General features: G+C 36.9%; 1 protein-coding gene across 5 annotated transcripts in view; it reads right to left on the bottom strand.

Moving 5' to 3' along the window:
- The window catches only part of UBR5 (ubiquitin protein ligase E3 component n-recognin 5), a 135354-nt gene that overhangs the window by 82058 nt on the left and 37077 nt on the right, over positions 1 to 16219 (bottom strand). For 3 of the 5 annotated variants that reach the window (XM_082601317.1, XM_082601319.1, XM_082601318.1), the window contains exons 6-9: positions 5707 to 5896; positions 5349 to 5508; positions 4612 to 4761; positions 2399 to 2610 (exon numbers count right to left, since the gene is read on the bottom strand). In XM_082601317.1, coding sequence (XP_082457443.1) covers positions 2399 to 2610; positions 4612 to 4761; positions 5349 to 5508; positions 5707 to 5896 — 712 coding nt within the window. The remainder of the gene's footprint in view (positions 1 to 2398; positions 2611 to 4611; positions 4762 to 5348; positions 5509 to 5706; positions 5897 to 16219) is intronic. The other 2 variants (XM_082601320.1, XM_082601321.1) reach the window with 1 other exon arrangement.

The following is a 16219-nucleotide window of genomic DNA, read 5'->3' as shown; positions in this document are numbered from 1 at the left end:
AGAGAGAGACTACTTCCAAACAGTGCATGCTGACACCCTATACCTCCCTGCTCTCTCCACCTACCTCTCCATCTCCTATCAAGTTTGCCCCAAAACCCTTTTCTCCTCCTCAGGGATCACCACCCCCAATTGTGGAGGACTAATAAGGCCCCACATAGTGCCTGTTTCTTCATGTGGAATGTATTCTATGCCCCTGTATGATCATTTTGCACACTGTTCTAAAAGCAAGGTCTTTTTTCCCTTTAACAACTTTCTGCATTCTCTTTCTGACTGTAGCATTCAGCCTTGCAAAACAATCATCTAGTGGTTTGTTGATAAGTGGGATAATGCTTAACAGCTTAATTAGGTTTATGCTGTTTTCTTTCCCTGAACTGAAATTTTTGATATCTAAATTTCAATCACAAGCTAATAAAAAGTAGTTCTTCAGTGACATTTTAAATTAGGTTTTTCTTTAATAGGAAAAAAAGGTATAGGTAGGATATACTTTGTTGCACACACTGCTATTTCTCCTTCATTCAATGTCTAAACAAACCAAGGCAATAACACACTAAGTAAGTAAGGCCTGTACAGTGTCAAGATTTTATGATGCACTTAGTAACTGTCTCTGAAAACAAGCTATACCCAAAACCATGCCTATCGGTAAAGGCCAACAAAGACCGGCTAACTCTAACAGAGGGTACACTGGCCAGGGAAAAAGTTTGCTAAACTCATACTGTTCAAAACACTTTCAGATGTGTGACAAAGAAGCCTACACTAATATGTATGCAATGGCACTATTAAAACAAGATTAATGAGTCCTCTATTACTTCCTGCCAATATGACATAGACACAGCTCTAGCATGATCAAGGCAAGAGAAACAGGAAACAAAGAACAATGTAGGGGAAAAAAAAGAAATGAAAAAGAAAAAGCCCAATGGTTTAAATCACCTTCTACCATATGAAGTAAAAGTAGAAATTGGAACATTTCTAGTTTTATGGAAATAAGTAAGAGAATGCAATTCAGGGAAAGTCTGTCAGCTGCCAAAGAAAACAGAATAACCTTTTGCTTACAAAGAGGCTGATTGAAATTCATGTTCCTTCTTGCATTCAAGCTTTCCACATGAGCTGAATACAGAGGAAAATAAATGAACTACATCAAGATTCACAATAACTATGAAAGATAAACAAATTCAGAACACTAAATAATATTTTTCCTTTAATATCCCAACTTCAAAGAAAGAAAAGAAATCTACATCAGAACCTCCTTATCTGCTAGAGATAACCTTCAAGTTCTTATCTTCTTTTACTTCTACTTTAGAAAATTTCCTTATCCAACTGGCTCTGGAAATAAGAAACAGGCACTCCAAAAAACAGGTGAAAAACCCATGGCTTCCTACAGGAGCCTCTGAAGATAAATTACCAATCACTTAAGACAGTGAAACCTACACACCATCAATAGACTATGTCTATATGGGAAAAGAATCTAAAAAAGAGTGGATGTATGTATTTGTATAACAGATTCACTTTGCTGTACACCTGAAACTAACACAACACTGTAAATCAATTACACCCCAATAAAAATAAAAGTAAAATAAAAGGATGTGTTGACTCTGTTTCACTTGTAGCAGTGATAGATTTTTACAGATTCAAATCAACTTCAATCCTGCATGCTTCCTAGAAGCTAGTCATTGTACTACCACTCAGGATGCAGAGCATAATTCCCCCAGTCCATTCCTGTTCAGCCTGCTTTGTCTCCCACAGCTTTTAGAGCAAAGGGCCTGTCAGAATTCACTGCCATCAAACGGGAAAGCTAACTAATCAAAGAAACACAGATCCCTAATCTTGCCCTGACATGCATGCCTGTAACAATGACCAGAAACCTGCCCTGCAGAAAATGGGGTACTCCTGACAGTACAAAACAAATTCCTATCAAGAAATATACCATTCGTTACTGGTGTAATTACCACCAGAAAAGAAGTCCTGAAACAGAATGCTGATGTATTATCTGGAACTACCATCCTTATTTCTCTGATTTACTTCATCAAGTAGAAAAAGAAATAGCACCACTGAACACTTCTCCTTAAAACGACTCCTGTACTGTCAAATAAAGATGATCTACTTATATTTTAAAACAAAACAAAAATATCACTTTATGTCTGCATTTTATTTTTATTTTTTATTTTCTGACTGCACCATGCAGCATGCAGGATCTTAGTTCCCCGACCACGGATCGAACCCATGACCCCTGCAGTGGAAGCATGGAGTCCTAACCACTGTACGGCCAGGGAATTCCTATGTCTGCATTTTAAATGACAGTACGAAAATCTGAAATAAAACAGAAACCTTTTTTGGGGGGTGGGGGGGAGTGTCAGGAATTCAGTTAAAATGGAAAGGATGGGTGGGGATTCTTTTCAAATACCTTATCAGGCCACCACTGCAAATCTTCTCCTAGAGACACTGGACTTTGAACAGGTGTATTCTTCTTATCCAAGTTTGGCTCTCCTTCCTTGCTGGTAGAGCCCCTTTCATTATCAAATGAGGCTCCATCAAGCCACCTCCGTTCACGTAAACGTAAAACAGATTCACGTTCACGCAACAGCTCAGAGTCTCTCTCTAAGGGAAGAAGGAGAACTGGTATGCAATTGGGTCACACCAGTGGGATAAAAGTAAGCCACTCTCTAGTAAAGACCCTTCAGGATGCAACTAACAGCAGTTTATCCACTCACAAGAACTTAACGTAAATGTATATCTAATAAGCTTGACATGCAACATTCAAAACATTAACTCTTTCAAGTGAATGTAGGAAAATTATAAACTAGTATTTTTAAGCACTATGTAGAGGCAGGTTTTTCTGAATTCTAACTATATGCTTTTAGAGCAGAACTGCTTTATTTTAAATAGGATTTTGGATTTTTTTAATGGAGTTTAAAATTTTTGGCTTTCATTAAAAATGTTTACCGTAACTTTTAAATTTATTAGAAAATATTCATAAATTAAAATTTTAACACATTAGATACATAAACCAAAAAAGAGTATTTGTTAGAGAGTCTACACATACAGATTAAAAAAAAAACAACAACAAATCTTGAAAAGGGTAAAATAAAAACCCATTAACATTAACTATAAAACTTTTGATAATCCAAGCCCTTGTTTAGAGTAATTTTATAGGCTGGATTTTTATGGAAAAGTCTTAAAATTTTTGAGAAACTAGACAGAATTTTTTTTGGGGGGGGGTGTTCGCTGGCCTCTCACTGTTGTGGCCTCTCCCGTTGCGGAGCACAGGCTCCGGACGCGCAGGCTCAGCGGCCATGGCTCACGGGCCCAGCCGCTCCGTGGCATGTGGGATCTTCCCGGACCAGGGCACGAACCCGTGTCCCCTGCATTGGCAGGTGGACTCTCAACCACTGCGCCACCAGGGAAGCCCACGACAGAATTTTTTTTCTTTTGAGAATCTTTATAGAAAGATTACTTTACAAAAAATGCTTCCCCTGAAACTGGCCTACAAACTTTTTAAAACCAGTTTTTTTCAGCTTGCTCACGTCTTATTTTTTAAATAGGCAACCAAAATAAACTTTCCAAGACTTGGATAGTAAGGATTAAAAACAATATTAAGTTGAACCATATAAAACTGCCATCCATGCAGATCTAACATGGTCAAGTACCACCAATTTCATATGGTTCAAAGTAAAACAGATGCCCACATAGAATGACCTAAGAAAAAGCAAAAGGGAGAAATTTAGAAGGAGTTTTGTGTTAGATATTGAATATCTGAAATGCAATACTTGATGCATTTTAGGCAAGGAAATATGCACTTATTTTTTTAAAAATTTTAAGCTGTTACATAATAGGTTCAGTACACTAAAAGATCATCATAAGTCTGTTATTTTAAAACTGCTTTCAAGTACTAGGTATTTGCAGAAAGGTCTTAATATAAAACAGCATCCTTTCCAGTTTACTAATGATAAGTAAATAATATATCTGATTCTTGCCTGTTATTTCAATCAAGTTTTACATTCTGGAAAGTAAAAATACTGACTTACAAAAGTTAAAATGCAAGCTAAATCCGTATCAACATACACAGAGAAAGGTTTGTATTTGTATGATTTCAAAATCTTCTTTCTAAACTCTACTGTGTACTATACCTTTTCAAGATTTCAAACTTCTGAAAATATCATTTTAGTACGATAAGCATTTCTATATATTTATTATTGATCAATCTCATTCTAGTAAGTTTTTTCATATTTCACTCTTCCATCTAACCAGGGTTTAAAATGAACAAAATAATCACTTTATTTTAATCAAATAAACTAAAGAGACTTGTTCTCTGAATGCTGCATGTCACTGTAAAGCAGAATTCTGCTTTTACTTTAGAATCCATATTCCTAATTTAAAAATACAGTTAGGTAAGTTGTAACCCTTTACATATATGCTACTATGTAGATATGATCATCTCTAAAGTTCTACTGTGGCTCTTCAAAATCAAAAGTAACTATTTTAATGCCAAAGCATCCAAAAACACTAACAAGTAATGATTTCATCTACTGTAATATTAAAAGTTCAAATACAATGAATTCTACCACTATCTCTCCATAGAGTCAGCCAATAATCACAAAAAAATAAATGCAAAATTACCTCGAGATGAGCCTAGCCTGGAGAGTGACGAACGACGAAAAGAAGGGTAACCAAAATAGCTAATGTCTTCAGAAAACATGGCATCTGCATCAATAATGACACTTGGGTGGGCAGAATGAATGTCAGCATCAAGAAGAGACATAAGATCCTCTATAAACAGAAACAAATATAAATGAAGCAGATAGAGAGAAAAAAATCTGCAGACCATTGAAAAATCCCTGAAAATTAAAACATTAAAATCAGGGACTGACTACTAACATAACTTGAGAAGAAAAACAGTAACTACCTAGGAAATAAAGTTAACGTTATTAACACAGATTTTAAGGAACATTAATTGCATGATTGTTGCTTGAGCTAACTACTAAATTACCACAAGAAAAAAAGATCACTATTGAAGATTCCTGTGACATCACAGAAAGTCAAAATCTAAATGCAGTTCAGTTATTCCATATTCAGTAATAAGGGCATCAAAATACAACATTCCAGAGTCATCTGTCAGCCAGTGATAAAGACATGCACATACATCCATGTCTTTATAGGACCAAACACAAGTCCACTGAGCAAAAACATTTTCCCTTAAAGAGAATTTTACCATCAAATCAAACACTACAGTGAGAAATATCTACCACCTTGGAAAGAACAGTCAGTAAATCTATTGCACTTTAAAATTCCATTCCCCAGTCAAAAAAAAATCTCTCCCTTCAGAGATGAGAAAACCATGATGGTGATCCACCAACCTCCAGGCAAATAAGATTCACTGGCTGTATCATCCCCATCGTCTCCATCTTCATCATCCCGGCTAAGTAAATTATTTACAGCAAGGTTTACATCAAGATTTGTTCGCTGAAGTTCTCGAATAATGACACTTCTGGATTTGCCTTGCAAAACGACTTGGGCCTGAAATAAAAAAATAAGGAAGAGTGCTGTGCTAATTATCTTTTTCATAACTTCTTTATTAAAATCAGCTTTCTAGGATCAATACAGAAAATCAGTATTTCACAATTCATGCTATATATCATGACTACAGCCCACTATATTTAGTTAAACCTCACCCTGTCCTGCTATCTTACGTTAAGTGTTCTACAAGATCCATACCTGTGAAATCAGCTCCTCTGGAATCACAGATGCTGGAATAACTGGCTGGGGTTGACTGCCCAAAAGCCCAGACCCTCGATCCCGTCCCGTCCGAATTACTCGAGTCTGTCGGCGAGAATCTCGAGCTCCAGCTGACGACCTACCAGAGGATCCTCCTCCACTTCCACCCACTCCAGAACTCCAGCGACTTCTAAATATTGGAGAATTTAAAGAAACAGCATTTTAAACAATCATTCAGAAAGATCGCTTTGGGTCTCATGTTCATTATCTTAGAATATGATAAACCTATTTTTCTAATTGACATAATATGCTATAGTAGTATTTTGACAGAACAATAGAACTGAACTTTAAACTAACACTGTTCCAATTTTTTTAAATGCTGAAGTATAAACTCACTTTTGATATATACCATCCTTTTGCATCTTTTAAAACAATTTTTAAAAGAACCACATACCAAGCATTTCTAGTCACAGCTTAAAGTGAGTTATAGAATACATCTCACCTTTGCATGAAAGACTTATCAGATATAACTACTAACAGTCTGCAGCACAAAAAGTAAAATTCAGAGTTTAAAGTTTAAAGACACAAATAAATGGAAAGACACCCGTGCCCATGGGTTGGAAAATTTAATATTGTTAAGATGTCCATACTGCTCAAAGCAATCTACAGATTCATCAAAATCCCTATGAAAATCCCAATGGATTTTGTCCCTCAAAGGACATAATCAACAGAGTAAGGAAGCAACCTATAGAATGGAAGAAAATATTTGCAAATATATTTAATGAGAGGTTAGTATCCAGAATATATAAAGAGCTCCAACACTCAACAACAAAAAAATCAAATAACCTGATTAAAAATGGGAAAGAATTTGAACATTTCTCCAAAGATAATACACAAATGGCCAAGTAAGCATATGAAAAGATGGTCAACATCACTAATCATGAGAGAAATGCAAATCAAAACCACAATCACCTATCACCTCACACCCATCAGAATGGCTACCATGGGGCTTCCCTGGTGGTGCAGTGGTTGAGAGTCCGCCTGCTGATGCAGGGGACATGGGTTTGTGCCCCGGTCCGGGAAGATCCCACGTGCCGCGGAGCGGCTGGGCCCGTGAGCCATGGCCGCTGAGCCTGCACGTCTGGAGCTTATGCTCCACAATGGGAGAGGCCACAACAGTGTGAGGCCCGCGTACCACAAAAAAAAAAAAAAAAAAAGAATGGCTACCATGAAAAAAAAAAAGAGACAATTACAAGTGTTGGCAAGGATGTATAGAAACTGTAACCCTAGTGCACTGTAGGTAGGACTGTAAAATAGTGCAGTGCTATGAAAAACAGTATGAAGTTTCCTAAAAAATTAAAAATAGAACCACTATATATGACTCAGCAGTTATAATTCTAGGTATATATCCAAAAGAATTGAAAACAGAGTCTCGATGAGATATTTGCATACCCATGTTCACAGCAGCACTATGCGTAAGAGCTGCGTGGTATAACGCTGATTGTTCTCAATTAATGTCTCGATTTGATCGCTATCAACTTCAACTGGTCTACTCAACCGTGGAGCATCATCATCCAAAGAGAAATCTCCAGCACGGAACTTCGCAAACCACTTTTGACATGTTCGATCAGTCACAGTACCTTCCCCACAAACTGCACAATTTTTTTTGGCGTTTCAGTTGTGTTTTTACCTTTCTTGAAATAATAAAGCATAATATGCCGAAAATGTTGTTTTTCTTCCATCTTCAATATTAAAATGGCTACACAAAAATTCACCAATTTTGATAAGTTTTTTTAAATGCACGCTGATATGACAGCTGTCACAATACAATCCAACAAAATTGTTTCAAATGAAGTTAAGGACAACTAAGCGCCACTAGAGCCATCTTACGGGAAAACTGAACGAACCTTTTGGCCAACCCAATACAACACAGGTGAACCTTGAAGATATTATGCTAAGTGAAATAAGCCAATCACAAGAAGACAAATGCTGTATGATTACAAATATAAAAGGTACCTAACGTAGTCAAATTCAAAGAAACAGAAAGTAGAATGGTGGCTGTCAGATGGTGGGGAGAGGGGTAAATGGAATTGTTTATTGGATATAAAGTTTCAGTTTTACAAGATGAAAAAGTTAAAGTAGAGATTTCTTTCACAACAATATAAATATACTTAATACTATTGAGATGTGCAGTTATAACCGTAAAGGTAGTAAATTTTATGTTATGTGTTTTTAAACATGATTTTAAAAATATAAAGTCATGTGTTATCAAAGAAAGCAGTACTCTCGAAAACAGACAAGTTTTCTTTTCAACTTATATGCTTGTGACAATTATGCAACAGAAAGTAATATAGGATCAATGAAACATACAAACAGATATTCAAATCAAACATTAAATCAGCACTTCTACTTCATGGTTTCCTGTAAGTTGTCAAAATTAAGTCAGGTGGAACCACTCTTTTGGAAGTTTTTAACAGTCAAAAGCTAAATATATTATTTCAACTTGAAAACAGGAGGAACCACACTAAAGAGTCTTAAAAAGATATAATTAGGGTAACTATGTCCCAGTTTGCCTGAGATAACACCATAGTAAGCCTACTGTCTGAGCCTATTATTAATTTCACTCCAAAACGCCCGTTTGGACATTTTATGGCCAAAATAAATATAAGTAATGACTCAATATTTCTACCGAAAAATGCTATGATTTTCCCCTTAGGCAAATAATACTGGAAACCTGATCAGATATACTATCCAAATACACATCTATTCCTGGCAGACCTTACAGGCATCACAAACTCAAATCTCCACGAGAGGTAGATAGGTTACTTATTTCTAAGTAAAGTCAAGACGACAGGGAAGAGTGGAGAATACCAGCATATCCAGAACATTCAAATTCTTTCCTTTAAGACAATTTGCAATCTCTGCTACACAAACCCTCACCTGAGGTTAGTTGAAAGACAAAGGTCAAAATATCTCTGGCTTTGCCCATTCATGAACCCCACCGTTACCATGGAGAATACCACGTTTTCCCACTCACATCCGCAGTGCAGGATTTCTTCTATCAGAATCCAAACAATCTACCAGCCGACCAGCCTCAACTGCTCCTGGACATTCCTCTAACCAGCTTGCTATCCAGAGAACGAGCAATGTGTTAGACTAAGTATACATTAATAGAGGTTTATTAGTGGTCACAAAAGACAGTACTGGAATCCCCTTTTTATCTATAATTACAGTGAGTTATATAATTTTCAATACTAAACTCAAAAATAATGGAAAAACCAGTTTCTTCTATCCATACTTTGCTCATCAAATTAATCGTACAATTTGACCCCATCATATAATACTCAAGGTACACAAAGTGACTCCAGTCAATTGAGAAAAATCACACTGAGTATGGAATTAATCCACAGCGTGAAACCTTAAAGCCCATGGGTCAAGTCTGGTCCATATACTTGATTGGCTGGTTTAAAAAATGTACAGCATCAAAAACAAGAAAAGTCTGAGAAACTGTCACAGTCAAGAGGAGCCTGGGCTTCCCTGGTGGCGCAGTGGTTGAGAGTCCGCCTGCTAATGCAGGGCACATGGGTTCATGCCCCGGTCCGGGAGGATCCCACATGCTGCGGAGCGGCTGGGCCCGTGAGCCATGGCCGCTGAGCCTGTGCGTCTGGAGCCTGTGCTCCGCAACGGGAGGGGCCACAATGGTGAGAGGCCCGCGTACCGCAAAAAAAAAACTGTACTGCGGTATCCTGGATGAGATCCTGGAACAGAAAAAGGACCTTAAGGAAAAAATAAGGGAATGTGAACAACCTACGGCCTTCAGTTGATGATAACATTATCAATACACATTAATTATAAAAAATGTACCATTCTAATCTTACATGTTAATAGTGAAAACTGGGCATGGAGTATACAAGAATTGTCAGTACTATCTTTGTAATTTTCTGTAATCTAAAGCTGTTCAAAAATACAAAGTTTGTTTTAAAGAATATACACATGCACAAAGACACACATACACACACTAGATTGGTATGTGTGTGCCTGTGTATTCATGTATATTTATATCCATGGAAATATTAATTCGTTCCAACATTTAAGTCAGGAGATTTCACATAAAAATCCAGATTTGTAGCTTTTCTTAAGATAAAAGGGGAGGGGGATAATGCAAGTTTGCATTTGGCAACAATGGCCCTGCTGTACTGTATTTCTCCTACGGTAACATCAGCTGATCAGCTGCCTCCTTTAAAAACGGGGCATCCGGGCCTCCCTGGTGGCGCAAGTGGTTGAGAGTCCGCCTGCCGATGCGGGGGATACGGGTTCGTGCCCCGGTCTGGGAGGATCCCATATGCCGCGGAGCGGCTGGGCCCGTGAGCCATGGCCGCTGGGCCTGCGCATCCGGAGCCTGTGCTCCGCAACGGGGGAGGCCACAGCAGTGAGAGGCCCGCATACCGCAAAAAGAAAAAAAAAAAAAAAAAAAAAAACAAAAACGGGGCATCCACTTACTTTGCCGAAGCCCTACAACCTACTAGCTTACCACCTGTTTTGACTGGGGCCAGCTTCAGCTGTTTACAGTTACAGTGGCCTGCTTGGCTTTTACCTTTCAAATCTTGTACTATTAGTTCAAATTAAACTCCAGAGGAAATGTGGTAGCTCAAACCAATGAAAAGCAGCTTATACCTATCATCTATTATAGCCAGTGATAACAAACAACGTAATAAAGAGACTTTTGATACTAATATTTCCATTTTAAACACCCTATTAAACATAAACTCTTCTTAAAAAATATTTATTTATTTTTGGCTGCATTGGGTCTTCGTTGCTGCACACGGGCTTTCTCTAGTTGCGGCGAGTGGGGGGCTACTCTTCGTTGTGGTGCGCGGGCTTCTCATTGCGGTGGCTTCTCTTGTTGTGGAGCATGGGCTCCAGGCGCGTGGGCTTCAGTAGTTGTGGCACTGAATCATTAAATCACTCACTTCAGTAGTCCGGCTTAGTTGCTCCGCAGCATGTGGGATCTTCCCAGACCAGGGATCGAACCCGTGTCCCCTGCATCGGCAGGCGGATTCTTAACCACTGCGCCACCAAGGAAGTCCAACACAAACTCTCTTTTTTTTTCTCCAAATAAAGTTGGTGCTCTTGCCCTTAACCTGGTCTCAAATAAGTTTAACAAAAATACCCAGGAGATTTTTAAAATATCTCCCAGGATAAATTTCAGTAATTATGAACGGGGGAAAGACAGCAGCTAGAAATCCTTAGCACGTAAACCTGCCAATTTAGTGAAAACACTAAAGGGAAAAATATTCAAAGTCCCAGAAATTTTGACTGCTATGTATTCCTAAGAATGATTAGTTATAATAAATGATCAATTCTCAATTATCCATGCTGATGGAAAAGAAAAACAGTACTAGTCATCCCAGAATCTTTCAAACGCAGCTCTCAAATACAGAGACCACTCACTCCCTAATTCACAACACTCCTCTGAACCCAAAGGGAGCAAGCCAGGACTCCGAAGGTAAGGGGTTGGGGACCAAAGTCTGTGGGGACAGTCTCTTTCACATATGACTGCATTTGGTAAATATGCAGATAAAAATCCCCTCTGGGGACTCAAGATCTATCTGTTCTAGATTCTCTATTACATATAGTAAATTGCAAGCTTCTTTAAAAGCTTATTGTAATCAATACAAATGGGGGGAAAAAACTACACAACTCAAGAAAAAAAATTTTTTATGAAGGATAGTATTTTTGACTCTAAAGTTTCTTAATTTACAGAATAATGGATCACAATTTCACCAGCAACAAACTGAGAAAAATTTCAGAGAGGCCAAGAGAAACAATCAGCCTTTAATAAGTGTTTACATTTTGTGGACATCTGCAAGACCAAATAAAGGTAAACATATGGCTTAGCCAGTGGGACACTGTGACATTTTTCAAAATTGCAATTCAGAAACCCAATGCTAAAGAAAGCTTACACAGAGTCCACTGTAGGGGGTGGGGGGAGGGGGGAGGGGGGAGGGAGACACAAATACATGATTCAAACAGGAGTGCAAGCCAGGGTGAGTAAGGGGGACTCAAATTTTAATGATTCGCTCTGCACTTTAAAGTCTTAAAATTAGCCCCAACCTTCTTTGGAGTAGGTCTACTGAGGTTTTATTCAATCTCAAATGTACTACTTTATTATTATATTTGTTACATATGTTATTAGCAAAGTCATAAAATTCCACTACTCTCTTTCAGTCATTCTGTCATGCAGTCTATTATAATTGGTTATATCCAAGTTTTATTTATAAAGAGAAGAGGATTTAAATCTAGGACAATTTGAGCGACATAAACAGCAATGGATTATAAACCATAAAATAAAACAAATATACGAGACCATAATGATACAAATAACTCAATAGAAACAGACATAAGTGGGCAAGGAGGCAAAGTTCTTCCTTACAGTCAAATTTCAGTTAATGAATACAAAAGAAATAATGAAAAAAGTTTTAAAAAATCACTACTTGGGGAGTTCCCTGGTGGTCCAGCAGTTAGGATTTGGTGCTTTCACTGCCATGGCCTGGGTTCAATCCCTGGTCAGGGAACTGAGATCCCACAAGCCATGCAGCATGGCCAAAAACAAAACAAAAAAATCACTACTTGGCCAACACCACAGTAACAACTAAAGCAAAAAATCATCAATGGATGGTAAGATTAATGAGCAAAAGTATGATGGAAAATAGGATATTTACATAGTCATGAAGTATCTCTCCACAAAATACATACAAATTACAAAGGGGAAAACAGTAACTTCATAGTTGAGAAGCCTGGCAAACACCACCTTAACTAAGTGATCAGAGGTATAACCATCACCAGTGATGAGACATGTCAGTATCATGTGCCTCCTAATATGATGCACTGAGAAGGGTACATCATCACTTCTGTGGTATTCCTGCCAGAAATGCATCGCCTGCAATACCAATCAAAATCCCAGCAAGTTTTTTTGTGGGTATCAACAAACTGATTCTAAAATTTATAGGGAGAGGCAAAAGACCTAGAATAGCCAACACAATACTGAAGAAGAACAAAGTTCTTCTGACTAACTGACACTACCCAACTTCAAGACTTACTGTAAAGCGACAGTAATCAAGACAGCGTGCTATTGGAGCAAAAAAAAACAATGGACAAATAGATCAGCGGAATAGTAAAGAGTCCAGAAATAGACCCCCATAGAGTCAACTGATCTTTGACAAAAGAGCAAAGGCAATACAAAGAAGCAAAGACGGCTGATTCAAAAAATGGTGCTGGAACAACTGGACATCCACGTGGAAAAAAAGACACAGACCTTCACAAAAATTAACTGAAAACTGATCACCGACCTAAATGTAAAATGCAAAACTATGAAACTCCTAGAAGATAACACAGAAGAAAATCTGGACGACCTTGGGTTTGGCAATGACTTTTTAGATATGATACCAAAGGCACAATGAAAGAAATAACTGATAAGCTGGACTTCATTAAAATGAAAAACTTTGGCTCTGTAAAAGACACTGTCAAGATAATGAAAAGACAAGCCACAGACTGGGAGAAAATATCTGCGGGAGACATATCTGATAAAGAAGGCTTATGCAAAATATACAAACAACCTGATGGAAAAATGGGCCAAAGACCTTAAAAGACACCTCACCAGAAAAGATCTACAGCTGGTAAATAAGCATATAAAAAGATACTTCACGTCATATGTCATCAGGCAAATGCAAATTTAAAAAACAAGATACCACCACACACCTATTAGAATGACCAAAATCCAGAACAATGACAATACCAAAGGGTGGTAAGGATATGGGGCAACAACAACTCTCACTCGCCGCTGGTGGGAATGCAAAACGGTACAGCCACTTTAGAAAACAGTTCAGCAGTTTCTTACAAAACTTAATATATTCTTACCATATGATCCAGCAATCGTGTTCCTTGGTATTTAACCCAAAGGAGTTGAAAACTTACATCCACACAAAAACCAGGACACAGCTTTATTCATAATTGCCAAAACTTGGAAGCAACCAAGATGTCCTTCAGCAGGTGAATGTGTAAATAAACTGTGGTACATCTACACAATGAAATATTATTCAGCACTAAAAAGAAATGAGTTATCAAGCCATGAAAAGACATGGAGGAACCTTAAATGCATACTATTGTACTAAGTGAAAGAAGTCAAGCTGGAAAGGCTACATACTGTATGAATCCAACTATATGACATTCTGGAAAAGACAAAACTAAGAAGATGGTAAAAAGATCAGTGGATTTTTAGGACAGTGAAAATACTTGATATGATACTATAATGGAAAATGCATGTCATTATAAACTTATCCAAACCCAGAGAACATACAACACCTAGACTGAACTTTAATGTAAACTATGGACTGTGGGTAATGATGTGTCAATGTAGGTTCATCAATTGTAACAAATGGACCACTCTGGGGCGGGGGGGGATTGATAACAAGGGAGGCTGTGCATGTGTGGGGACAGGGAGCATATGTAAAATCCCTGAACCACCTTCTCATTTTTGCTGTGAACCTGAAAACTGCTCTTAAAAAATTAAGACTTTAAAAAAAATGCATCACCTGGGTTTAATCATGAGGAACTAATAGACAAATTCAAATATTCCACAAAATAACCAGTCAGTTTTCAAACTCATCAGGGTCTAGAAAGATAAAAGATTGAGAAACTGTCCCAGATTGGAGGAAACTACAGAATCATGACAATAAATGCAACATGGGATCCTGGATTGAATCCTGGAGCAGAGAAATGGTACGCATGGGACAGGTGGTGAAATCTTTATAAACTCTATAGATTAAGCACTGATCAGTGTTAATTTCCTGGTTTTGATAACTGGACTATGGTTATGTAAAATGTTAAGATTTGGGGACACTGGGTGACATTTCGCAACTTTTTAAAGTCAGATTATTTCAAAATGAAATGTTAAATTTAAAAATAAATAAAGAATACAGGATTAGGAACAAATGCCACTACCTAAATGTATAAACTAAATAAGGAAGCAGCAAACTTTTCCTGTAAAGAGCAGAATAGTAAATCATTTATTTATTAGGCTTTGTAGGCTAATCAGTCTTGGTCATGACAACTCATTTCTACCATCTTAGCACAAAAGCAACCACAGACAGTCAATAAAACATCAAGCATGGCCGTGTATCAGTAAAAATAGGAGGTGCCGGATTTAGCCTGTAGGCTGTAATTTGACAACCCCTCAACTAAAAAAAGAACTAAATTTTAATCTCTAAACAGGTAAAGTTTCACGTCATATGATACATAACTTATTCTTTCTTAAATAAATATAAACAAACTTTTTGCAGATTTATCAAATAAAATGAAAATTCCATTTGTTATTACATATTATTTTCAGAATTCTTTATCATACACTGTTGTTATGTTATGTGTGTGCATAGAACCATTAAAAGGAGATACCTATCATTTTAATAAAAACCAGAGCTATGTTTCCTATGAACAGTTCTAGCACAGAATTGAGCTAAAGGATGCACTCAACTAAATGACCTCCCTCTGACCTCAACTTAAATTTAGTTCGGCATAGAAACAAAAAAGAGAAAATAAGTACCTTGGGATCTCAATTTTTAAATGTAACTTTACCTAGAAATTCAGAGTCAAAATAAAATGTTTAAAAAACATCTTCTCCTTAATTATATTTTCAAACAATTTAATTTCCTTCTAGTTATATTTCTCTGATCAGCCTTTGAACACATATGCTGACTTGACTGATTTGGCATTTATCTAACCGTTAAATGAGTAATTTCAGAAAATTTGGCTATTCAAAAATCAAGGTATAAAATGAATAAAATCATCTGGCTTGGAATCCGTATATGATTCCTTTAGTTGACAGCATATCAACTTTAGATAAAATGGAAGAAGAGTTGAGTATCTAGTTTAAAAAGTAAAAATTTTACAAATAATTTTAAAAGTAAAAATAAGGTGCAAAGTTCCAGTTATAAAATAAATAAGTCATGGAGATATAATGTACAGCATGGTGACTATAGTTAGTAACACTGTACTGCATATTTGAAAGCTGATAAGAGAGTAGATCTTAAAAGTCCTCATCACAAGAAAAAAAATTTGAAACTATATATGGTGATGGATGTTAACTAAATTTCTTGTGGGGATCATTTCACAACACATTTGACCCTTGAACAACAGAGACTGAACTGTGTGGATCCACTTATATGTGAATTTTTTTCAATAAATATATTGGAAAAATTTTTGGAGATTTGCAATGATTTGAAAAAGCTCACAGATAAATCATGTAGCCTGGAAATATCAAAAAAATTTAAGAAAAAGGTAGGTCATGAATGCATAAAATATTTGTAGATACTAGCCTATGCTTACATAGGCATAAGGTGAGTGATATTTAATATAAAATTAATAATGTAAAGGTTAGGCTACCATGAGGTAATCATACTGCTGCTGCTTTGCTATCAATTCATGAATCACTATACCTGTAAATAAATACGATTTTTTC

This window comes from Mesoplodon mirus, assembly GCF_964341445.2.
Source record: "Mesoplodon mirus genome assembly, chromosome: 16".
In the NCBI taxonomy this organism is placed as follows: domain Eukaryota; kingdom Metazoa; phylum Chordata; class Mammalia; order Artiodactyla; family Ziphiidae; genus Mesoplodon; species Mesoplodon mirus.
Note: the sequence above shows the minus strand (reverse complement) of the source record. Positions and strands in the feature narration are given on the sequence as shown.